This window comes from Oryctolagus cuniculus, chromosome 10, assembly GCF_964237555.1.
Source record: "Oryctolagus cuniculus chromosome 10, mOryCun1.1, whole genome shotgun sequence".
Lineage (NCBI taxonomy): Eukaryota > Metazoa > Chordata > Mammalia > Lagomorpha > Leporidae > Oryctolagus > Oryctolagus cuniculus.
The window spans coordinates 46,650,367-46,676,965 of NC_091441.1; the positions used below are offsets into that span (position 1 = coordinate 46,650,367).

The 26,599-nt window shown below is 35.6% G+C and overlaps 1 protein-coding gene across 2 annotated transcripts in view; it reads left to right on the forward strand.

The window, feature by feature from the left end:
- The window catches only part of DSC3 (desmocollin 3), a 47,744-nt gene extending 22,989 nt beyond the window's left edge, over nt 1–24,755 (forward strand). The window contains exons 8-17 of one of the 2 annotated variants that reach the window (XM_008261171.4): nt 944–1,078; nt 1,479–1,664; nt 8,836–9,095; nt 9,206–9,348; nt 10,536–10,760; nt 12,831–13,055; nt 15,334–15,455; nt 20,676–20,930; nt 22,968–23,010; nt 23,089–23,226. In XM_008261171.4, the coding sequence (XP_008259393.2) occupies nt 944–1,078; nt 1,479–1,664; nt 8,836–9,095; nt 9,206–9,348; nt 10,536–10,760; nt 12,831–13,055; nt 15,334–15,455; nt 20,676–20,930; nt 22,968–22,994 (1,578 nt within the window). In that variant the 3' untranslated portion in view covers nt 22,995–23,010; nt 23,089–23,226. Of the gene's footprint in view, nt 1–943; nt 1,079–1,478; nt 1,665–8,835; nt 9,096–9,205; nt 9,349–10,535; nt 10,761–12,830; nt 13,056–15,333; nt 15,456–20,675; nt 20,931–22,967; nt 23,011–23,088 lie in introns of both variants that reach the window. The other variant, XM_008261170.4, reaches the window with a different exon arrangement.
- Nucleotides 24,756–26,599: the final 1,844 nt, after the last annotated feature.

Genomic DNA, 26,599 nt, shown 5'->3' on the forward strand with positions numbered 1-26,599 from the left:
TCTGGACTCAGTCTTCTTTTTGTTTTTAACTTGTGTAAAGACTCTGTTATCAAGGCTTACCTTAGTAGAACAGGAAAGTGTGACAGTGAAGAGAAATCAAAATGAAATGAAGAACTCAATAGATCAAATGAAAAACATATTATTAGAGAGCCTTAAAAACAGAGTCAGTGAAGCAGAAGAGAGAATATCGGACAGAGCATAGGAAAGTATACAGTGAAACCAAAGAAAAGAAGAGGAAGTTAGAAATCTAAAATATTGTTGGAAACACCTAAGTAAGTCTTTTGTAATTCATTTTCATTGCTACTGACTCAGATTTGGATCCACTTGTCTTAGATTATCACAAGAGCTTTTTAACTGGTTGCTTTGACCCCTTCCTCAGCTCACCCCAAATTATGCTCAATCATCTTTTAAAAGAATACTGTGTAGAACACAGATATCTGGGGTGGGTGTTTAGCCTAATGATTAAGATGTTGATTAAGATGCTTACATCTCACGTGGGAGAACTTTGGATTTGAAAACTGACTCCAGGTCCTGGTTCCAGCTTCCTGATACTGCAGATCCTGGGAGGCAATGATGGCCCAAGTAATTGGGTTCCTGATACCCACTTGGGTGACCTGGATTGAATTCTTGGCTTCCTGCTGGTGTTTGGGTAGTGTCCCTCATATACCTATTATTGAAATTCAAATGTTCTTATTTTGTGTTCTCCCCATGACTCTCATGAAACTTCTCTATTATCTGCTAATTATGCAATTATGGCTCCTGGTAATTTAAGCTCTACCTAGATTTTCAGCTTCAAACTTGTCTAAGAAATTATTAGAATGTATATGAATGAGGAAATCAATAAAAATACAGGTGAACACAAATGGAAGAATGTGCAACTGAGATTTCATTTATGAATCTAAACAAAAGTGTTTAAGGCATCAAATATTTGCATTGTTTTCAGGTTGTAGACAAGTACATATTGATAATGAAAGTACAAGACATGGATGGTCAATTTTTTGGATTGATTGGCACATCAACATGTATCATTACGGTAGAAGATTCAAATGACAATGCACCCACTTTCAGACAAAATGCTGTAAGCATATACTATTGAAATTTGTCACTGCTTTGTTTTTTTATCAGTTGCTATTGAATATGAATAAAATATTTATCATACTTTGAAGTATATATGTTTACTTTGTGAATATAATTAAAATATAAATAAATGATGAATACATTTATTTTGTTTATTTATGTTAGTATTTATATTATCTCCTTTTTGTAAAAGGCCAGTAACATTAGAGTCTTCATTTGTAATGAAGTTCTTTCATTTAAAAGATTACACTTAAAGAAATAATAGTATTTGTGATTTATGATTTTAAAATGATCTACATAAAAACTCAGTAAGCATTTTTGGAATGGATGAAACATTTAACTGTCTTTATTAAAAATTCTCTTTATATCATAAGTTTTTAATGAGTTCCTTCTCTTTCCAGTATGAAACATCAGTCGAGGAAAACACATATAATGTGGAAATCTTACGAATACCTGTAGAAGATAAGGATTTAATTAATAGTTCCAATTGGAGGGCCAATTTTACCATTTTAAAGGGAAATGAAAATGGATGCTTCAAAATCAGCACAGACAAAACCACTAATGAAGGTGTTCTGTATGTTGTAAAGGTAAAGTAATGATGGACGATTGACAACTTGGTAATTAACAGGTTTTAATCAATTAAATAGTTACAGATTATAAACTCTATAAATTGGAAAGGAAAGGAATTTGTAATCTTTTTGGCTTGACTATTCCTAGCTAATATCTGCCTTTCTTCTATAATATCTTTGTCAGTTACTTGTCACCTAGCAAATATGTTCAAACACTCTCTAATATGAGACAGGAACGTTCCAAGGGGTAGCTTAATTGCTGTGCCAAATACCTATACAATATTTCCTAACTTTTAAAATTATTTTTTGCTCATTTTAGAGGCAGAGAAGAACAAAGAGTGATCTCCCATCTGCTTGTTCACTCCTCAAATGCTCACAATAGCTGGGCCTGGGCCAGATCTCAATATCTAGGGTTCCCGTGTGAGCAGCAGGAATCCAATAATTTGAGTCCTGCCTCTGCATTGGCAGAAGCTGGAGTCAAGAGATAAATATGGGAATTCAAACTAGGCAATGCAATGTGGAATGCAGGTGTCTTAAATGAATACCTACTCAATTTTTAACATTCAGAAAATTTTAGAATGATTTACCATTAATTGAGCGTACTTTATGTCACAGGAAATGATACTAGGACAATTTTATATAAGTTATATTTAATTGTCACATCTGCTTTATGATAAGATATTATTATCCCCAGTTTACAATTAATAAAAGAAAAACAACTTGAGACTGATGGAGGTACATAAATTCACGAAAGTCCAACATATGAATATAGTAATTATTCACCCTGGAATTCAAGCTAGGTTGTGTAGCTGCGGAGTCAGTGATCTTTATGTTCCTCCACGCTATAGCCCATTAAGACCATATGGCAGTTGGTACTCATTATGTCATGGTGGCCATTTGCAGCATCCTATCATACAATCCAATTATATTCTCATGTTGATACCTTGCTCCTAAACCAACCTTAACAAAATAGAGAACATTTATTACTTAGGAAATGCTGGACATTATGCCAAGTGCTTAACCTGTAGTATATCACTTGTTTTAAGTGTCAGTAGATAAAAAAGTCAATAGATTATTTACTATATTATAATATACTTTAAAATTTATTGATATATAAATTTAAATTTTGAAAAATCAATCTGGTTAAAAATTTAAGAGGAAAAGTGCAGAGTAAAATATCTCACTTTCACTCTGTTCCCCTAAAACTAAGTTTTTCCTGAAGGAATCCATAGTATTATTAATTTCTATGTACTATTGCAAAGATATTTTATGTATATACAAATATGTTTGTTAGTTTTACCATGTTTCTTTTTTTAAAACAAATGCATTTTTCTTCACTAAAGATATCTCTGAGATCATTACACTTTCATGGTACAGATATATAATACAAACCGATCAGTGCCATATCTAAGGAAATTTAGACCATATCAATTAATATTCTATGGCCCCTGACCTGCTCTTTTTTTATTCAACAACTTATCTATCATGCCATTAAACATTGGGTGCAAATAGTTTTTTGTATATTTTTTACTGTTTGAATATGGTAGATATTACAATATAATATCCATGGTATGGCTAGAACATAACCAATTCCATATAAAAGTAAATTTAGTTATATCAATGGAAATTATAATCTTTTATTTTATTTCAAAATATGTTACAATGAATAACTGTGTATATACATTATTTCACAATGTGTAATTTATATGTAATATAAATGCCTAGAAATGAAATTGTTTAAAGACATGGCTGTTTTAAGTAGAAGATTTATTTTTTTAATATTCTTTCCTGTTGGATTTTGTTTATAATTTGTGTGTAAGATTTATATCCAGAAGCACAAATGAGAGAGATTTGTCTGCATTTTTCTTCTTTTGTACAATTGCTTTTAAGTTTTATTATCAATTTTATAGTTGCTTCTTAAAAATACTTTGCTACTTTCCTTCTTTTTTCCATGCTCCCAAACAGTGTAATAAAACCCCAACGACATTGAATTAGGAGATTTATTTAACCCTCACAACAACCCCTGCTGTTTTGATTTCTAGATGTGAAGGCTGAGTGAAAGGAGAAGGAATGTGCTGCAGCCCATTTAGCTAGGATAGCTGACTTGTGCCCGGGCGCTGAGTTCAATGTCTTCACCAGTCCAGACAGATAACTCCATTCATGCAGCCAGGATGCAAACCCAGATGTGCCTGAGACAAAGCCTTACTCATAATCCTTGAGCTGCTCTCTTGCTAGCTTGATATTCTTGGTTCATGTTCCTTTATATTTCTTTTATACCTGGGATAGTTGACTTGATAAAATAGTGACTTGATTTGTTCAAGGAGGTCTTCTCTTTTTGGAACTTCCACTTAGTACTACTTTTCCAAATTGTCTTTTAAAATTATCTCCTATTGTCATCATCAGCTCCTTGATTAATCTTCTATTCTTTTTGAATTGTTCCTACTATCCTCTATCATTTTGATCAATAAAATTTACATTTACTCTGTTATATCTTCCTTTATTACATTTTCTTATCTTTGTGTTTGCAGCCTACCAGCTCCTTTCATCCAGTTCTTTATGCAATATCTAATACTTCATTCTGTACTTATCTCTACTTGCTGTGGAGTGCTAGAAATTACTACTTCTATCTGACTACATTTTGGCCTTCCCATATTTTATTCAAATGTCTAGAAACCTGAAGGAAATATAGAGTTCCTTTGATAGCTACAGTTGTCTATGAAGATATCTTACCCTTTTCCTTAGAAAAGAATTGTGATTGTGTAGTCAAGTTATATCTTTACGTGCTTTTTAATTGAGTCATTTTCTATTTTAAAGCCGGACACTGTATTATTAGGGTCTTTGAAATCTATCCTTGTGTCATGTAGGCTATGTGCCCAGTTATGACTAACCTTCTCCTTACTGGTTAAAAGAAAAAATGACATCATTGCACTAATTATTTTAAAGTATTCCTCTTGTTCTAATGCCCTCATCAGAATTTTACTCAGGATGGGGGTCTACTTCTCTTCTCCCTGTATTCTCTAAAGGATTAAATAATTAGCAGGTTAAACCAAGTACTGCACAGGTATATTTCTTCTAGCTGAATAAACCTTGCAAACATTGTCTTATTAGTTGACATTTCTTGTTAATACATTATGTTGGCTGTTGATAAAAAAAAAATACAACACTTATTCCTTTCTCTGCCTGTGTGACAACTAGAGAAAATACTAAGAACTGTAGTGTAAAGCACTTATTTTATACTACTATTTAAAAATGATTTATCTACTTATTTCTTTTTTTTTAAAGATCTATTTATTTTACTTGAAAGTCCGAGTTACACAGAGAGAGAAGGAGAGGGAGGGAGAGAGAGAGAGAGAGAGAGAGAAAGAGAGAGAGAGAGAGAGAAGTTTTCAATCCTCTGGTTCACTCCCCAAATGGCCAAAATGGCTGGAGCGTGCCAATCCAAAGCCAGGAGCCAGGAGCTTCTTCCAGGTCTCTAGCGCAGGTGTAGGGGCCCAAGCATATGGGCCATCTTCTACTGCTTTCCCAGGCCATAGCAGAGAGCTGGATTGGAAATAGAGCAGCTGGGTCTCAAACTGGTGCCCATATGGGATGCTGGCACTGCAGGTGGTGGCTTTACCCACCACTCCAAAGCGCCGGCCCCTTATATACTTATTTCTAAAAGTTGGACTTACAGAGAAAGGAGGAAGAGTAGAAGGAGGTTCTCCCCCCAAGTGGCTGCAGTGGCCAGTGCTGGACCAGGATAAAGCCAGGAGCTTCATCCAGGTCCCCTATTGAGCGACAGGGGCCCAATCACTTGGGACATCTTCTGTTGCTTTTCCCAGGTCATAAGCAGGGAACTGGATCAGAAATGGAGCAGGGGCCGGCGCTGTGGCGCAGCAGGTTAAAGCCCTGGCCTGAAGTGCCGGCATCCCATATGGGCTGCTCCTCTATCAATCCAGCTCTCTGCTATGACCTGGGAAAGCAGTTGAAGATGGCCCAAGACCTTGGGCCCTTGCACCCATGTGGGAGACCCAGAAGAAGCTCTTGGCTCCTGTCTTTTGAAGGGTGCAGTTCCAGCCCTTGTGGCCATCTGGGGAGTGAACCAGTAGGTGAAAGACCTCTCTCTCTGTCTTTACCTCTCTCTGTAACTCTGACTTTCAAAATATAAAAATAAATCTTTTTTTTTTTTTAAAAGAAGTGGAGCAGCCAGGAGTTGATCCCATATGGAATGCCAGTGCTGCAGGGGGTAGCTTTACCCTCTATGCTCAGTGCCAGCCCCATGCTTTCAGTTTTGAACATTATTCATACAACAGTTGTGTAGAAGAAGAAACTTGCTGTTAGAGATTAAGAGACTTTCCCAAATCATACTACTAGGATGTAACAGAAACAGGATTTGAACCTAAGTCTCTGATTCTAAGCATACACTCTTAAGCACTATGCTCAATTGCTTCTCATGGCGGTATAATTTTGGAAAGTTGTCTTCTGTATTTCTCTGCCTCCCTAATAACTATGAAAATGTAATAGTGAGAGTAAAATCACTTGTTAAACTGTAGGATATTAGTGTTTTGTATTAAATAGTCTTACCATGTTTTGGGACTAGTGTTGTAATTTTTCACAATAGGTGACTTTCCTGTAACCATGTAGAGCACGCGCTGATACGGTCATGGACGATTTTTCCACTTCAGTGTTTTCCCTTTCATCAGCAGCGTGGTGTGTCTGGGTTCGTGTGACGATGCTGTTGTTCTTGATCGTGCTCAGCATGGAGAGACCTCAGTTTTGTCTCCATGACAACACATTTTCTAGGCTGTTGTGAATACTTCAGTGTAGATATAGGATATCTTTGAAATAATTTTTAGTGATGAAACTAAAAAAGAATTCACATTCTTTTATTTATTATTGGGATTTCGTCCTACCAGATTTCTAGCATTGCAGTTTTAAGTCACTAAAGCAGTATCTAGTTTAAGCTTAGAAAAACTGCATTGTTACTATAAATGCAGCATCTGTACCCCAAGTTTCCTCCATTTCTTGCATGCAGTTGCCCTTTTTCTGCAAATAGTACCTACAAGTGTAATTTGTGAATTTGTGAGACAGTGTTCATTCCATCAGATGAACAGATATTAGTGCTCTGTCCCTCTTGACTTTGTAGTTCCTGGAATATTCATTACAAATTAAAAAATTATGTACATTTTGTAGCCTGTAAAATTCAGAAATTTTCTCAACTTTTTAGTGGACTCATAATAATCAGTATGTCAGTCTATTAATATCAAAAATTTTCTCTATGCTCAGTTTTAAATATCAATCTTAATGCATAGGTGTAAAAAAAGTTTAAAATAGTTTTATTCATAGTCTGTAATTTTTTTTTCAATGCCTACCTACTTGTTGACTGTGTAAAAACAAAGAGAATCAAATAGAAAGTGTTTCTAAAGTATAGTGCAAATTAATGTTTTTGTATTTTGCTAAATTTTTTTTGCTAAAATTTAATTATTCTAAAAATATTGGGGGGCCGGTGCTATGGAGTAGTGGGTTAATGTCCTGCCCTTAAGCGCTGGCATCCCATATGGGTGCCGGGTTGAATCCTAGCTGCTCCACTTCTCATCCAGCTCTCTGCTATGGCCTGGGAAATCAGTAGAAGATGGCCCAAGTCTTTTGGTCCCTGCACCCATGTGGGAGACTCAGAAGAAGCTCCTGGCTCCTGGCTTCGGATCAGCACAGCTCTGGCCATTGCCGTTGGGGAGTGACAGTGGATGGAAGACCTCTCTCTCTCTCTCTCTCTGCCTCTCCTTTCTCTGTGTAACTCTGACTTTCAAATAAATAAATAAATCTTTTAAAAAATATTGATTTAAGGTCTGGTGCTGTGGCTTAGTTGGCTAAGTCTCAGCCTATTATGCCAGCATCCCATATGGGTGCTAGTTCCTGTCCCAATTCAGCTCTCTGCTTATGGCCTGGGAAAGCAGTGGAAGATAGCCCAAATGCTTGGGCTCCTGCACCTGCTTGGAGGACCCAGAAGAAATCCCTGGCTCCTGTCTTCAGATGGGCCCAGTTCTGGCCTCTGCTGCCATTTGGGGAGTGAACCAGTGGCTGTAAAACCTTTTTCTCTGTCTCTCCCTCTGTCTATAATTCTACCTCTCAAATAAATAAATAGAATCTTTAAAAAATATTGATTTAACAGTTTTCAGAGGTCAGTGACCCAGTTAAGCAGCATAGTATAGTGGAAGGGTTATAGATTGATGGTTAAAGAAATGGACTGAAACCAGATAACATGGTCAAACTCCAGCCCAGAAGAGTCTTTTGCCTTAGGAAATTCCATTTCTCTCTCTCTTTTCTAGTTTCCTACTTTGTAAAATGGTGATGATGATAACACCCACTTCATAAAGGTGTGAGGATTCAGTAAGTTAATCCTCACTGTTTAGAGCAGTGCTATAATGTATATTTAATGAAGATTACCCCTAAGTACATCACATTTCTCTTACTTTTATGTGTTTCCATTGTCCGAGTTTCACTGGATAAATTATAGACCATTTCAAAGTATAATTCTAAAAATGTCACAAGTAGAATTTTCATACAAATATGTATTGAGTATGTGTAAAAGTTTAACTTAAGTCATTCAGAAAGGAGCTACCAAAAAGTAAAATAGATTCCTAAGAGATAATCAGATTCTGGGTGGACTTTGATAAAAGGAAAACCTGAAATGAAATGACCCAATTGGATGCCTTGTAGGGCAATTAAAACAAATTCTCTTTTGTGTTAGATAGAAAATAAAATCATTACACATTTTCAGTTTTGTTTAAGACAGTATCTAACTTTTCAGGGCTTGTGGAACACCTGGGACCTTGTCATTAGTAGATAGTGAGTCAACCAAAGTTGCCTTCCCTTAGAGACTAAGATGACCTTTAGACCTGCTGATTAGGCACTGTCATCTTTTTGCATCACTTGGAAGTTCAGGATAACTTTCCTTGATAAGATAACTGTAATGATGTTCCAAGAATTCCTTTTTCATTACTCTATAAAAACAGCTGCATGGACTTTTGGACCAATTTTGCTAAAGGAATAGCACAGAATCACCTCTTAAGCAAAGGGTAAAAGTCAATATTGACAAAATGTGAACACAGAATGTTTTCAGCATTGTTCATAATGACAAAATTTCATTTGCTCTATGAAATAGCAAATGTAGTTTACACTGATGCCAATATGCATTTTCTTCATTTTAAAGCCATTGAATTATGAAGAAAACCATCAAGTGGTCCTTGAACTTGGAGTAAGCAATGAAGATCCATTTGCCAGAGATTTTGCATCCAGAGTGCCAACCATGAACAGAGCATTGGTTACAATTCATGTGAGAGATCAGGATGAAGGACCTGAATGCAATCCTCCAGCCCAGTATGTTCGGATTAAAGAAAACTCAGCAGTGGGCTCAAAGATCAATGGCTATAAGGCATATGACCCTGAAACTAGAAATAGCAATGGCTTAAGGTACAAAGAAATCTGTAACCACATATTAATAATGTATTTGGAATAGTTTAGATGGTTACTTATTTAAAAGACTTCGGCTACTAAATGTACTTCTCTTTTTTTATTATAAGGTACAAAAAACTGAATGATCCAAAAGGGTGGATCACCATTGATGAAATTTCAGGGTCAATCATAACTTCCAAATCCCTGGATAGAGAGGCCATGGCCTTCAGAAACGACTTATATAACATCACAGTCCTGGCAATAGACCAAGGTATAAAGAAAGGGGAGGGGTTAATTTGTAAATGAATTAGAAAATCAACTGCAGACATTTTTGTGCAGAATTATTTTGTGATAATTATATGGGATACTTAAAAAAAACTACTCCTATTTCTTTTAATCATCTAACGAGGTAAAACTGCTTGGTGACGAGATGACATGTCTTATTTCTCTTTATAGTCCCAGTATAGGAGACTCTTAAATGCTTAAATAACTATTTTTTTAAATGTCATGCATAAAATACTCAAATCTAGGAGCAGATGAAAGGATCTCATCAGATTGATCCAGAGTTTTGTTTCACTTGATCAAGGTTTTATATGGTTCAGCTGATTATTAACTCAAAATGCTCTTTCCTTGAATTCTGTTTCTTAAAGTCACCCACAGATGCTCAGCCCTGGCTTCATGCTAAAATTAAATATCAATGTATTGATACTATTTTAGATTAACTGACTCAGAATCCCTGTGTGGAGCCTTGCCATTATATATTTTAAAAGTCTCGCTGGGTGGTTTGACTCTGCATGGGATTACAATAACTGTCCTGTAGCCACTTACTGCTCAACATCTATACCAGGAACCTAAAGAAAGATCATGGGGCTGTCACTGTGGTTAAGCAGATTAAGCCACCATCTGTGATGTTGTCAGTCCATATCAGAGCAGAAGTTCTAGGTCTTGTTGCTCCATTTCCAATCCAGCTCCCTGCTGATGCACCTGGGAAAGCAGAGGAAGATGGTCCAAGTACTTGGGCCCCTGCACCCACAGGGAAGACCTGGATGGAATTCCTTGCCCCTGGCCTTGGCCTGGCCCTGTCCTGGTTGCTGCAACTGATGAAAGATTTCTCTTTCTCTCTCTGTCTCTCTCTCCTCTTTCTGTCACTCAACATTTCAAGTAAATAAAATAAATATTTAAAAAAGGGTTTGAAATTCAGATATTTATTTTTATTGTTTGATAACCATTTTGGTAAAATATTTATGTATTTGATAGAGTAGCAGTAATTAGTTTAAATTAACTACATATTAAATTTATCACTCCGATCTTATTTACATTTCTATTATGATCAGAGTTTGCAAAAACCAAAAGCACCAAAATACCATATATGGATATATGGATTCTAAATGATCTTTTTCCTTAAGAAACTATAAAAGAATTTAAAAGCAACACTAAATCCTATTCCTTTCTTTGTAGATGGTAGATCGTGTACTGGAACACTTGCTGTGAACATTGAAGATGTGAATGATAATGCACCTGAAATACTTCAAGATTATGTAACAATCTGCAAATCCACAATGGGCTACACTGACATTTCAGCTGCTGATCCTGATGAGCCCGCCCATGGAGCTCCATTTTATTTCAGCTTGGGAAATACTTCTCCAGAAATTAATAGAATCTGGACCCTTCACAGAGTTAATGGTATTTAATAATGAGTGGCATTTAATAATGAATAATGATATATCCTGAAACCAACTGAGAATAACTAGGGAATAGATTTGTTGCTTACATAATACATAAAATAAGATTGATTCTCATTAATATATTTTGGAGGGATAAGCTAGTTTTTCACAAATATTAAAATAAATTATAATTTTTATGAAGGCAAAGTTTATACTATAACAAGGGCAAAGATCCTTCATTAAAATATTGGATAGTTTATAATTAAGTTTATCATTTTGAAAATATATTTAATATTGAAATCTTCACAAAAACTTAATCTGTTTGATTAAGATTGTGTATTCTCTAGTTATATACCATACATTAGCATTTGTGGATATGAATTTCACAGGAAAGTGAATGTATTTTTTATTTTATTAAAAATGATATACTACACCAACAAGAAAAATGTATAATCTCAAAGTGAGATTACATTTTTAAAACAAGATAATTTTTAATTTTAATTTTTTCATTTATAATATTTATGGAGTACACTGTCTATCAGACACTGTTCCAAATCCTGATGATATTTATACAGATAAACAAGATGGACAAAACTTCAGCTTAATGCTCAACCTTGGTGAAGTCTTTCTTGAAGTGGCAGTGACACTGTGGCTTTCGCTAGCTGTTTGGTAGCACCTCTCCTATTGAATTTCCATGCATTTATTGCTCTCCTCCAGTACATGGATTTCTCAGAACATTTGTAATTCATCTTTTTTTTTCCCAGCACCTAACCAGAACTACTAGATGCTAGCTACTTACTAATATTTGTTTATTCTATAATAGATGAATAAATATACATAAAAGAAGAAATATACCAGGGGAATAAGGAAATCAGAGTTGCTTGTGTGTAGAAGGTTGTTATAGGAATGTCAAGTGGGTGGCAGGAATGGTAGAATCTGGTGGTGAAGGGCCTTATGTGCCAGTCCTAAGAGACTGACCATTGTAGAGTAGGAAACAAAACAGCAAGCATGCATTGAAGTGTGGAAATATGGCAATGCAGCTCTCGTTTGTCCAGGTTTATGTCTTACAAAGGTGACAATTTAAAGAGGGCAAAACTGAGTAGTAAGGAAAATCTGAGGCTACTGCACTACTGTGAATAAATTATATGACCGTGGTTCAGCTTATGATTGTGATGGGGGAGGTCTTATTTTACACATAAAGTAGTACTGAAGGATCCAAAATGAAGCCAAGTTTAATGAACGTTTCTTTGAGGAGCTCTTAGATATGCAGTGCAGCCAAATAACTTGAAAGTTCTTAACAGCCAAAATGATTTATTTATCAAGGTTTAGAAATACATCATGAATTCCAGGATATACCTTATGCTAAACTTACTCCACCATTTCACTTGGTCTGTTACAGAAATTTGAGCAGGCTGTATCTGTCATTGAAAATCTATGGAACTTTGGGTTGGGTGATAATAAGGTCACTAAAATGGGATATTAAGAGTGTTGGAAAAATTTGGCTATCACACTTGATAAAAACAAATTGTTATGATATAGACCTACCTGGTTTTGTATAAGCTTTATAAGCAGCCTGAGTAATATTAATTTGCTTTCTGGCATTGAGGTTACTACCAGATATAAGGTGTTAATTGGTAAAGTTCTGTTGTGCTTTGAAAAATTACCTTATTCATAAATGTAACAGATCGATACCAAAAGATAAATGTATAAGAGAATTTGAATTTAGGACATCGTTTGTGTTGACCTGAAGGTGTTAATTCTTTATGAGTATCTACACTCATTCTAAAGGAAAATGCTTGAATCATAATAGCCAATCTGGTATTATTAGTTTGCATAACTAAAGAAATATTAAATATTGCTAGAATGCCACTGGGTCACTCCAATGCCAAATTGTTTCTTTAGGGAAGTCTTACAAAGTGTTACAAGGGGCTCAAAAATGTTGATAATATGTTGATGACAGCCCTCCATTTTTATTTATTTATTTTCTCTTCCTTAAGAATAATAGTTTTTAAAATGAATTTTGTGAAATGGATTCTAAGGGTTGGATACATGGTCATTACAAAAACCCAATTCTTTTATTTTCTTTCAGATACAGCTGCCCGTCTTTCATATCAGAAAAATGCTGAACTTCAAGAATATTTCATTCCTATTACTGTAAAAGATAGAGCAGGTCAATCTGCAACAAAAACCTTGAGAGTCAATCTGTGTGATTGTACTCACTCAAATCAGTGTTTCTCAGCCCCGAGGAGTGCACGAGTAGAACTTGGAAAATGGGCGATCCTTGCAATATTACTGGGAATAGCTCTACTGTTTTGTAAGTGCTTTCATTTACTTAAAGTTAAAATATATAATAAAAGATTTAAGTTCAGGAAAGGGTCTTTAAAAAATAAACTTGTCCAAGTATCCGTTAGGCATACATCTGTTTTCTAAATTTCTTCTGTGTTATTATCTGAGTTCTGTTAAAATATTTTGTGTTATAGGGTACATTATGATTCTTGAGGTAAAAGATTTCAAACTTGGACTTGAAAGTTCCTTGTATTGCACTAGATCTGCCAAAATATGGCTTTTCTTTCCTGATCCTAGTGCTACCTCTTTTAGAGCTAAAGAGAGCAATGTGAAAGTTCTGCCATATGAAATTCCACTAAAGCCCACTTTAATTTCATGTTTTCTCACCACTCAGCCACAGAATTATGGGAGATGTTCAGATTGCAACAATGCCTCTTCTTGAGTATATCTTGCCAATGTTGCACTCTAACTCCCTTCTTGCAAGTTGTGCAGTTCCTAATGGCACCTTATTTTCCCCTGTTTTTACTTCCATCCAGTCTTCCAGCCTGGAGGAGCTTTGTTCTGTGATAGGAGTCATTAGTAAGAGCAAGTCTATAGAACCAGGCTGCCATGGTTTGTACACCAGCTTTGTCACTTGCATGCCATATGACTTGGATCAGATTACTTCAATCATCTTATCTATACAAGGAAACAATTTTAGTGTTCTACCTTGTGGGACAGCATCTGTGAAGTGCTTAGAGACATGTATAGCAAATTTCTAATAAAAGCTTATTATTTTTCATCAATTCAGCAAAATGAATATATATGGAATAAGTACTGTATACTAGAAACTGTTCTGGATGTTTGGATTAGTGAACAAAACAGACAAAAAACAAATGAACCACAAACAATTTGCATTATGGCAGAAAATGCATGAATAAGTTAAATGCTGTGAAGGAAAAAAATGGAGCAAAATAATTAGGAAACAAAGTGCAACAGAATTTGTGTGTGAGGATTTTGGTGTTAGTGATTGAGATATTTAGTAGATAGTCCAACCAGGCATAACTGAGAAGGTTGTTGCTGATGATTTTTGGAAGAAGTGAAAGTTATCCATGTAGAATACCTGTGGGAGGGGAGGGATTTCAGTTTGATGGAAAGTCAGTGCTGAGGTCCCAAATTGAATATATGTCTAGAGAAGTCAATGCATAGCTGGAAGATCAGTGTAGCTAGAAAGTAGTGGAAAAAGACAGGATTAGGAAATGGAACCTTAAAGGAAACACAGGGCCACATAGAGTAAGCAAGATGTGTCACACTTTTCCTGTAAAGAATCAGATTATATATATGAAGGTCTTCAAGTGAAACCATATTTCAAAATTTTTGTATCAAAATTAAATTTCTTTTTTTGTTCCATTTTTCATGAATTTTTTGAAGTACCCACTAAGTGTATATTTTAACCAATCATATCTACCCTATAACAATAAAGCATACATAGAAAATTTGTAAATGAAGGCATAATTATGGTCTAGTAGAACTTTTATATGGGTATTAGGAGTTTCATTTCATGCTGTTTTCACATATCATGATCTGCTATTTTTATTTTTTTATCAACCTTTTAAAAACATAGTCTTAGCTCGTGGCCTGTACAAAAACATGTGGTTGGCTGGATTTGGGACCCTGTTGTGCCAGTTTGTCACATACAATTGGTAGAACATTGTAAAGATTTGTTACTGCTATTTCTATTGGTTGTATTTATTTCAAATCTCTCACAATTATGAGTAGAATAAAAATGGTGAATAGACAAGACATAAAGTATGTTGAATTAAGATAGTTGGAAATAAGTCTATTTTGGGAAAAATGTCTGGCTAGTGTTTTTGTATTGGCCAAAAGTACTTTTGGGAAAAATCAGTAAGCCTTTTCAATGTCTTTGTCTTAAATAAGTGTCAATGATTTCTTAATATACAATTTAACTCATGATTCAAAATATTTTAACATAATGGGCAGAATTAAATCCCTTAATCATATAGAAAAATTATCAAAATGCATATGATCTCTGCAGATTGTAAATTCCAAGCTAAATTCTGGCCTGTTAATTTAGAAAGGCAAGATAATTTAGGGGAAACCACACTTATTGGCTTTATTTTCCCTCTGTGCTTCAAATAACAAAAATAAAGGATTATTATTTTATACTATGTTTAATTAATATACTATGAATATTATTTTATATTCTGCACATATAGATTATTTTATATTGTGCATATACTATGCATAATAAATTAAATTACATCAAATGTGTATTAAATTAAGGTTTTTAATTTTTTTAAACTCAGCTGTATTGCTAACTTTAGTATGTGGAATTGTTGGTGCCAGAAAAGGAAAACATTTTCCTGAAGATTTAGCACAGCAAAACTTAATTATATCAAACACAGAAGCACCTGGAGATGACAGAGTGGTAAGTAATTCAGTGGATATTTATCTTTATTTCTCATAATTTCTATAACTCATCCTTATGAGGTTATTTCACGATTTAGGAATGAATTAATATTTTTAATTTGACCAGAATTAGTAGGTATAAATATTTTGTCTGTAAACATTCAAATGTTTGTATAGTGGCATTTATTAAACTGGTCACACTGTTTTTGTTCTTTTCCAATCTCTGGTGTTCTGATTTAAACTTGTTCTTTGATGTTGTAAATTTATTATAACAATGAGCTTGTTGGTCACTCTCTACAATGTTTAGTCTCAGATATTATTTGTTTATCTAACTGATCATTTATAAGAAAAAAAAGAAGTTTGCTGAAACTTCTGAAGATAACCTGGAAAACATCAAAGACATTTATGCAAAAGGAGTTGGGTTGGAAGATTTCTTCCATTCTCTTTGTTTATAGATTTTTGGGACCTCTGATGTGCTTGTTATTCTGTGGGAAGTATACTAGGGACTTCCAAAAGTTTGTGGAGAATGAAATTTAAAAATTTTAATTGCTGCAAAATTTTAAAAAATATTTATTTATTTATTTGAAAGGCAGAGTTTTAGAGAGGCAGAAGCAGAGAGAGAGAGACAGAGTGAGAGAGAGGTCTTCCATCTGCTGGTTTACTCCCTAGATGGCTGCAATGGCTGGAGCTGAGCCAATCTGAAGCCAGAATCCAGGAACTTCTTCTGGATCTCCCATGTGGGTACAGGGGCCCAAGGACTTGGACCATCTTCTGCTGCTTTCGCAGGCACATTAGCTGGGACCTGGATTGTAAGTGGAGCAGCTAGGACTCAAACCGGTGCCCATATGAGATGCCAGCACTGCAGGATTCTATGTCACAGCGCCAGCCCCTGTAGCAAAAATTTTTGAAGTTCATGCATACAAAGTGAATTTGCAAAGTTGATAAGAAATACGTATTATTAAAAATGATGCATGGATTCCAAAACTTTTTTTCACCAAAAATAAACTTCTCTCTCTCTTTTTTAAAACTTTTATTTACTAAATGTAAATTTCCAAAGTACAGCTTTTGGATTACAGTGGCTTTTTCCCCCTCATAACTTCCCTCCCACCCACAACCATCACATCTCCCACTCCCTCTCCCATCCCATTCACATCAAGATTCATTTTCACTTATTTTTATATACAGAAGATCAATTTAGTATATACTAAGTAAAGATTTCAACAGTTTGTACCCACACAGAAACACAAAGTGTAAAGTACTATTTGAGTACTAGTTATACCATTAATTCACATAGTATAACACATTAAGGACAGAGATCCTACATGGGGAGTAAGTGAACAGTGACTCCTGTTGTTGAGTTAACAACTGACACTCTTGTTTATAGCGTCAGTAATTAACCTAGGCTCTTGTCATGAGTTGCCAAGGCCATGGAAGCCTTTTGAGTTTGCCAACTCCGATCCTATTTAGACCAGGTCACAGTCAAAGTAGAAGTTCTCTCCTCCCTTCAGAGAAAGGTACCTCCTTCTTTGATGGCCCATTCTTTCTGCTGGGATCTCACTCACAGAGATCTTTCATTTAGGTAATTTTTTTTCCAGAGTGTTTTGGCTTTCCATGCCTAAAATACTCTCATGGGCTTTTTAGCCAGATCTGAATGCCTTAAGGGCTGATTCTGAGGCCAGAATGCTGTTTAGGACATCTGCCATTCTGTGAGTCTGCTGTGTATCCCACTTCCCATGTTGGAGTATTCTTTCCTTTTTAATTCTATCAGAGAAGAGGAAAAAGCCTTAGGAATAAAAAAGGCAATGGCAAAGTTCAGGGACTGTTAAACAAGTAATAAGTAAGCTGATCTGGAAATAAAGAAATCATGTGTTGTAATAGAGACTTAAAACTTAAATGAAGTTGAGGGTATGGAGAAAGAGGTAGAAGAGAGAAGTGGGGGCTATCCCATGGGAACGATTTTGGATTTATTCTCTTGATAAGGAATAGCTTTGGTGCAAAAGGCTTTTCTGCAAGGCTTTTCTGCGGGAGTTTGGCCAAATGTAAGCCTTTGATGTTGAGTCAGAAAGGAGATTAATGAAAATAGGAAGACATTAAAGATGAGATAGATGAAGGCTTAGGAGATTTTGAAGTTTAAACATGAGATTACTGGAATGATGGTAATGGAAATATTAAAATAAGGATGCAGAGAATATTTTTAAAAGTCATAAATAAGTTACTGACTGATTGGATTTAAGGCACAAAGTAAAAAATAGAGATGAAGAGGCAAAGTTATAGCCAGAGACACTAACCACATGCCAGTTCTCTGTATTTTGGGGTAAAGGTGTTATTTCTCGCTTTTGACTTCTTCCCACCATTCACAATCAGAGTCCTTCCATGTTTGACATGTCTAAAATCAGAAAATAGGTCAGAAAAGTGGATTTAGTTTTTTTTTTATTTCTTTACTCATAGTAAGTTCTTATTTTATATCTTGTAATGAATAACCTTTCCTTAATATTTATTCTTTGCCATTTGGGGCTACAGTTGATGGAATTGATTGGCACTTCACAATTTTTACCCACTCTCTCTTAGGAACACTTCTAAAAGAGGTTTGGAATTATTTATTCATGTAGGAAAGTTATACAAATGACAATAAATTTCATAATGAGTATACAAGAACATGTTAGTACAATGAGAAAAGGTGGTGATTTTTGTTTTGGTTCAGAGTTTCAATTGAAGGCATTCCGATGAGGTTAGGATTTGGGTGAAAAATCAGGAAAAGTAAATCTAGAACTTTATTGCTATGGATAAAGAGTTGTTGCGCCCAGTGAGAATAACTTTGGGGAATGCAGATGGAGATGGACAGGATGGAACAGAAAATTAGCGAGGGTATAAATGCCCAACTGGAGGCTCAACTTTGATTTTAGTTTCTTTTCACTTCTTCTTTTCTTAGCTTAGAAATATGATCTTTGAATTTGTATTTATTATGACAAAGTGATACCATAAAGAAAATTTAATAGCCAGGACTTTTTAAATAGAATTATATTAAGGCAGTAACTCAAGTAAAAAATATAGTATAGCATTGCCACCAAATGGCTATTTTTAATTCTCTTTTCTGTTTCTCCTAAAGTAAAGAAATAGTAGTATGACATTTATAGAATTATTTAAGGTTTGGTAAATCATCTGAGCTGAAAATTTTCCAGGTTACTAAGAAATTTTGTGCATTAAACAGAAAAATCCTGGGGCTGGTATTGTGGCACAGTGAGTTAAACCATTGCCTGTGATGGTGGCATCCTATTTCAGAGTTCCAGTCAGAGTTTCAGCAACTCAGCTTTTGCTCCATCTTCCTGTTAATGCACCAGGAAAGGCAGTGGAAGATGGCCCAAGAATTGGTCCTGTGCTACCCACTTAGAAGACCAGGATGGAATGGAGTTCCTGGCTGTTGGCAGCCATTTGGGAAGAGAACCAGTGGATAGAAAATCAGTTTCTCAATCTCTCTCCTCTCTCTCTCTCTCTCTCTCTCTCTGCCTTCCAAATGAATACACAAATCTTTTATAAAATAGAAAAATCTTATGTTTATCAGAAGATCTCACATTGGAGAGCCTAATTATGAGATCTTTCTTTTTAAAAATTTAATTAATTTATTTATTTGAAAGAGTTACAAAAGGGTGAAGAGGAGAGAATTTCCCTAATCTACACTGTCTTTTTTTTCATAGATTTATTTATTTATTTGAAAAGTAGAGATACAAAGAGAGAAAGGGAGGGATAGAGAGGAAGAAAGAGAAGAGAGAGAGAGAGGGAAAGAGAGAGATATCTTCCATGTACTGGTTCACTCTCCAAATGGCCAGGACCACTGGGGATGGACCAGGCAGAAGCCAGGAATCAGAAGCTTCTTGTAAGTCTCCCATGTGGGTGCAAGGGCCCAAATACTGCTTTCTCAGGCTCAATTGCAGGGAGCTGGATTCGAAGTGGAGCAGCCAGGACTTGAACCTGTTCCCATATGGGATGCCTACATTGTAGGTGGAGGATTAACCTTCTATGCTGCAGTGCCGGCCCCCCTAATTTACACTTTAACACTTGATTTTTCTAGTGGTTCTATCATTAATCCCCCCAACCCTCCCCTACTCTCACCTTGCTTTGATGTACAATTTTCTCTGGATATCTTTTCCTGTGGCTTCAACTACCACATCTTTGATAGTGAATTCCAGAATTTTATCTCCAGGTTAGATTGCTCAGCTGAGCTCAAAATCCACATATCCATAGGTTCATCTTGGATGTTCCTTGTGTTTCTCCTGTTTATGCTTTCAGAATTAAATTTCTCACTCTCCTCTTGCCTTGTCTCCTCTTGCCCTGTCTTAGTGTGTTACACCCTCTGTCTTGATGCCCAAGTGAAGCACAAAGGGACAGTTTCTGACTCTTCGCTTTGCTGCCTCATCCCTCTATACCACTAGTAGACTCTGATGGAGTTCAGCCACTTCTTCAATTATAACTGCTTTGATTTTGTCTTATGTCCTTATCATTTTTCAATAATACAGTGACCCTGTCACCTCAGTGACACTAAACTTATCTTCATATTTGTCTCCCACATTAGTGCCCAGAATGATAATTTTAAGTGTGTTCCACCCCCTAATAGGTGAAATTACTTCATTGGGTATCCATAATCTTCATGATGATGTCTATTTTTTTTGCATGGTTTATAGATCTTTATATCCTCTGACCTTTTATACCTTGCCAGAGTGGGTTCTGTCATTCTCTCTTTCTCTCTCCCTCTCTCTTTCTTACTTTCTCCCTCTCTCAGTCCTCTATGTGATAGCCATTCTCCGCTGACTGAAGCACCCCACTGCCTTTGTGTCCAGACTCTCCTGAAGGTATTGCATCCTTCCTCCCACTCTTCCTGGTCTTTAGTCCCCCAGCTCCAAGTTTTCCCAGACTACTCCACCTGGTCTCTCTGGGTTTGAATTTTGATGTTGTGCTTTTGTGCTCTTATGGCAGTCTGTGCTCACCTACATAGTAGAATAATCACATTCTTAAAGTAATTTTTTGATTTTTCCCTCCATGGGAATAAGAGCTTCTTGAAACCTATTGAGGGACTATGTCCATCATTGCATAGGCCTTGGGATTTTTGAGTATAATTAGAAACTAATATCTGTTGAATGGATCAATGAATGAAAGATTGAATAAGTGCTTTCTCTCTCTTATCTTCTTGTTGATTGACTTGGATATTTCCTCCCAACGTGAATGGCTTTATTTGTTTTGATTTCAGTGCTCTGCCAATGGATTTATGACACAGACCGGCAACAACTCTAGCCAAGGCTTTTGTGGCACCATGGGATCAGGAGTCAGAAATGGAGGGCCAGAGACCATTGAAATGCTGAAGGGACAGCAGACCTTAGACTCCTGCCGGGGGGCCGGGCATCACCACACCCTGGATTCCTGCAGGGGAGGACACGTGGAGATGGACAACTGCAGATACACCTACTCGGAGTGGCACAGCTTCACTCAGCCCCGACTCGGTGAAGTGAGTTTTCCCATGTGTTTTTGACTGTAAAATTTAAATACCCAAGTGGAAAGAATGAGAAATTGAAATTAAAAGATATTTTCATAATCTGCTTTTCTATATTCTTCCATTTCCCTTCTATTGCTTGCTCTGGTCATTTTTAAATGCTTTTTGATTCTTTTACATTATCTAATGTAAAAGGTCTGTTTTATTCTGTTCTATTTCACTTAATTTCTAAAATCTCATAAAAAGTAGAGATTTCTCACATCACTCACTAAAGTTTCATTATTAGATATTGCTTTATCTCATGAAATGTTTTTGATATAGAAGAAGGAAAACAAACATTTCTACACAGTTGTGGGATAAAGAATAAATAACAAAATTTATGTGAAAGATTTATTTTTTGATTTTTGATTTTATGAAAATTTGATAAATTATAATAATGATTTTATATGGTTGAAAATGTTATAGTATACTTATATGTAGAATGTGGAGTGATTAAGTCAAACTTGTTAATGTATTGTCTCAAATACTTATTTTTTATAGTGACAGCATTTAATATTTACTGCCCTACAATTTTGAAATATATAATCCACTATAATCACCATTATATGAAATATTTTTAGTATGTTAGGTACCAAGCAAATACAAACTGTTTTTATTTAGAGGAAATTAAGAATATAAAAGGAAGGATTAATTAAATGAGAGATTCTCAATCCACATCAAAATGCAATGGGAGGCTTTTTTTTTCTTTTTTTTGGTGGGAAGATGCTTTTAACTAATATGAATGCCTGTGCTCTACCCTGAAAGATTCTTATTTAACTGGTTTGGCATCAATTTTTTTCAGGTGATTTATGTGTATTTAGGGTTTAGAATCTCTGGATTAAATTCTCTTTAGTTTATTGTATTTGTTTATTTGAAAGTTAGAGAGAAAAACAGAGACAGACACACAGAAATCTTCCATTTGCTGGTGTCATCCCCAAATGTCGGTGATGGCCAAGGCTGGGTGAGGCTGAAACCAGAGCCTGGAACTTAATCTAGGTCAGTCATCACCTGCTGCTTCCCAAGGGTATGGATTAGCAGGAAGCTGGATTTGGGAACAGTGCTGGGATGTGAACCTAGGCACCCTGATATGGGATACCGGCTTCCCAGATAGCATTGTATCCTCTGTGCCAAAGTCCCTAGAAGTTCTTCCTGGTGCAATGTTTTCACCTCTTTCATCAGAAGATACCAGTGCTATTCCCACAGAAACATCTGATCAGAAATCCTTAATCCTTGATTTGTCTACAAATGGGCGATATTCTGTGATATGTCCATAGCAGGTTTTTTGTTGTTGTTGTTGTTGTTAATTTTTTTTTTTTTTTGTAAAATTGGTAAGTTAAGCCAGTCAAATGTGCTCTGATTTAGAGGCAGAGTGAGCCTACAGATGAGGAAAGGGTAGAGGCCTAGGAATTTTACAAGTCTACAAACAGACTGGCGGCATACCTGATGGCAGTAGACAGGGCTGAATGCCTGGAATCTCTTCATTACAAATGCCCTATTTTTGCAATATGGATTAGGTTGACATTTTAAATTCAATGATTTTTTTTTTGTGCAACTCTGTGTTTTGCCATATTTTGATTATCTTGGAAAACTGGTTCTAAGGCCCATGTAGTAAATCTACATTATTGTTTCACCATTAATTTCCAAAATAATCCTACCAGATGGTCACTGTATTCTCATTTTGGATATGAAGAGAGTGAGACCTAAAGATGTCTAGCAATTTGCTCAAAAATCACATAACTAGTTGGTAAAGCCAGAGCATCGGCTAAAAATCAGTATTGTTAAACATTCAAGGTCAAATTCTTCAACATGATGCATATTTTCTCAACCTTGTGGACTAGCCTGACTTCTAGATATATAAAATTCATGAATTAGCATTTAATCATAACTCAAATGTACTTGAATATAACACTGTAGACATAATTTTGATGTGTATGGATTACTAGAAATGTAGACTATACTGACTTTATAGTACAATTGTGATATAGACCAACCATGTGCGTTTTCTGTGTGTAGGAATCCATTAGAGGACACACTGGTTAAAAATTAAACATAAAAGGTAAATAACAATAAATTTTATGTTCATATGTTTAACTTGTTTTAAACAATAATAAATCCATTTTTAAAAATTTTGCAGAAATTACATCTGTGTAATCAGGATGAAGAGCACATGCCATCTCAAGATTATGTTCTTACATATAACTATGAAGGAAGAGGCTCTCCAGCTGGCTCTGTAGGCTGCTGCAGTGAAAAGCAGGAAGAAGATGGACTTGACTTCTTAAATAACTTGGAACCTAAATTCATTACGTTAGCAGAAGCATGTACAAAGAGATAATGTCTCAATGCTACAATTGGAGATGTCTTTGCTATATGTTTTGGAGGTTTCCAAAAGTGATACTGCAAATTTCAGTTACAATTTACATAGAGATGGCTCCTGACTTATGATGGTGCTACATATTATATTTCAGTTTTATCATGGTGTGAAAACTATGTGCATTCAATAGAAACTATGCTTCAAAGTTTGAATTTTGTCCTTTTCTCAGGCTAGCAATTGTGGTTAATATGCCCTCTCAAGATACTGGGCAGTAATAACCTCAGTTTCCAGAGAACCACAAACTCACAGGGGTGAAAATCTACAGGGTACTGTGTTTCTAAGCTCTGATGTTCAGTAGGTCAGTTGTAGTATATTAATTTTTTTTAATTTAGTAAATATAAATTTCCAAAGTACAGTTTATGGAATACAATGGCTTCACCCCCCCCATAATTTCCCTCCCACTTGCACCCCTCCCATCTCCTGCTCCCTCTCCCATTCCATTCACATCAAGATTAATTTTCAATTATCTTTATATACAGAAGATAGATTTAGTATATATTAAGTAAAGATTTCATCAATTTGCACCCACACAGAAACACAAAGTGTAAAATACTGTTTCAGTACTAGTTATAGCATTACTTCACATTGGACAACACATTAAGGACGGATCCCACATGAGAAGTAAGTACACAGTGACTCCTGTTGTTGACTTAACAATTCGACACTCTTGTTTATGGTGTCAGTAATCTCCCTAGGCTCTAGTCATGAGTTGCCAAGGCTATGGAAGCCTTTTGAGTTCGCCGACTTCGATCTTATTCCGACAGGGTCATAGTCAAAGTGGAAGTTCTCTCCTCCCTTCAGAGAAAGGTACCTCCTTCTTTGATGGCCCTGTTTTTTCCACTGGGATCTCACTCGCAGAGATCTTTCATTTAGGTCTTCTTTTTTTTTTTTTTTTTTTTTTTTCCAGAGTGTCTATCTCGTGGGCTCTTCAGCCAGATCCGCATGCCTTAAGGGCTGATTCTGAGGCCAGAGTGCTATTTAGGACATCTGCCATTCTATGAGTCTGCTGTGTATCTTGCTTCCCATGTTGGATCGTTCTCTCCATTTTTGATTCTATCAGTTGGTATTTATTAGCAGACACTAGTCTTGTTTGTGTGATCCCTTTGACTCTTAGACCTATCAGTGTGATCAGTACATTAATTTTTGACTAAGAATATTTTCATCTATAAAAATGTAATTCCATTGTAAGTTAAAAAAATCTGAATATAAAATGAATTTTAAAAATTTTATATAGCAGTATCTACCAATTTGCTTTTTAGAGCAATGTGTTGCTTATTTTTACCAAGAAGTGCAAAATATTAAAATGCACAACAACCAAATCTCATGCTGTAGCATTAGAATTGAGGGCTAAAAGGGTCTCTTCTCTACAAATATATTCTTAGTAATTATGTTTGGTAAATATTAATCTAATAAAAGCTAAGCTATACTGATACTGTGTTATATACTCACTTTTTATGATAGTTTAAAAATAGAAAAAATATTAAGTACCACTATTTTAATAAAGTTTAAGGAAACAATATTAAATTTAAAAATTGTGCAACTTTTAAGAATTGATTCAACTCCCTCCACCACCACCCTGCCAATTTCTCTCTTTGAGGGCAAATTTGTTGAGCTGATCTATGGAGTGACTCTTTTCCATAGGAACATAACTGGAAACAAGTGTGTACATAAATTTTTTAAAAAGTACAACATTTAAAATGAAAAGAAGACAAAGAGAAAAATCTTAATATAAACTGAGGCTGTGATGTGGTTTTCCTGCAATAGGAAAAGTGAGCGAGTTTCTTATGCCTGGCTCTTATGAGCTATATGATAGCACCAGAGCATCACAGGAAGAGTTCATGGCCATTTGTGTAATTTCTTTTGGCATTGTAAACAAGTAAAACTTATCTGATTTCAGTAAGAAGGACAGAGGAAACAGGTGGTGCAATACATTTGCTTTGCAGTCTGTTTAAATACTGTTGCATTCACGGGTTACTAGAAGATTGAGGCATATCTTATAGCTAGAGTTCCCTGCTTTCTGGTGGCAAGTTTCCAGAGAAGAAGTGATGTTCTTGAAAGCTAATACTAAAAACATTTAAAAACTTGTTTCGCTGAAATTAGGTACTCTATCACTATTTTCTTTCTCTCTATTATCTATCAACATCCCTTTTATTGAGAATCAAATAACCAAGTCCTCTTCATTAGAATTTGCAGGCTAAAGTTAGCTGGGGGCAGATCTTACTGGAAGCGTCAATTGGAGAGTGACTGTCCTTCGACCCAAGCCCACAACCCTGTCATTGCTTGTACTGTGTTCTAGTCATATTCTGAGGACAACAAAAAAATTTCTTTTCCCCACCAGCTGCCTGGTTTCAGAGTGGAACTGGTGTGCTTCAAGGCATACCAATACTTCTTGGCACCCTTCTTTCATCTCTATGCCAATATTGTTCATGAAATCTGCAGCAGAGACTTACTTAGATAGCCAAGAATGCTGATTTTCAATCACCTTTAGGTATGTTTCATTGTACCTAAATCATTTGTATCAGTTTGCTTCCTTATGAGACGTTTTAAAAATAATGCAAGAAATAAAGACAAAGATGGAGTTGTCCATTTGGGACACAAAGGATTTCAGAAGAATGCACGTCCATTTAGAGAGCCAGAGCAACCTGAAGACCTAGGCTCTCTTGGGCAAAAGGCGAGAGGCCAACCAAGGACCTGAGTGGTTGTAAAGGCAATATTGTTGGCTTCATTTCCCCCCCTAGGCTTGGCTCCACCTTTTCTGTCTTTTCCCAGGCCAGTGCAATTGTCATCTGATTTTGGCAATGTAGCAGCCAACTTCTCCACGACTCACCTTATTTGGAGTGTGGAATCATGGAGAAGGGAGCTGAGTACATGATGAGTCTGAAGGCATTTACAGAATGGGTCTGGACTGGTTGTACAGAACAAACAAAGCATTCATGAGAAATGCTTTATTCCTTCTATAGCCCTCTGCATACTAAGAAGTTTTTCAATTAAATATGTCTCTGAAATTCTGATTGGGTTCTATATTTTTATTAGTACCTGAAATTAAGTTTTGTAGACTTAGCTTTTAAAAGAATAATTTCCCTCTTAAAGTCTTCTTATTTTGATGCAATCATTTAAAACATATAATATTTTTCTTTCCTTGTAACTGTAAGGTGAAAATTAGCTCTTTCAGTATTCAGGAAAATATCTTTTTTTTTCAGTGAAGATCTTGAATTTTTGTCAATGTACAGATGAGATTTTGTTACATTATGAGGGAGTGCTTAATTGTCTAAAA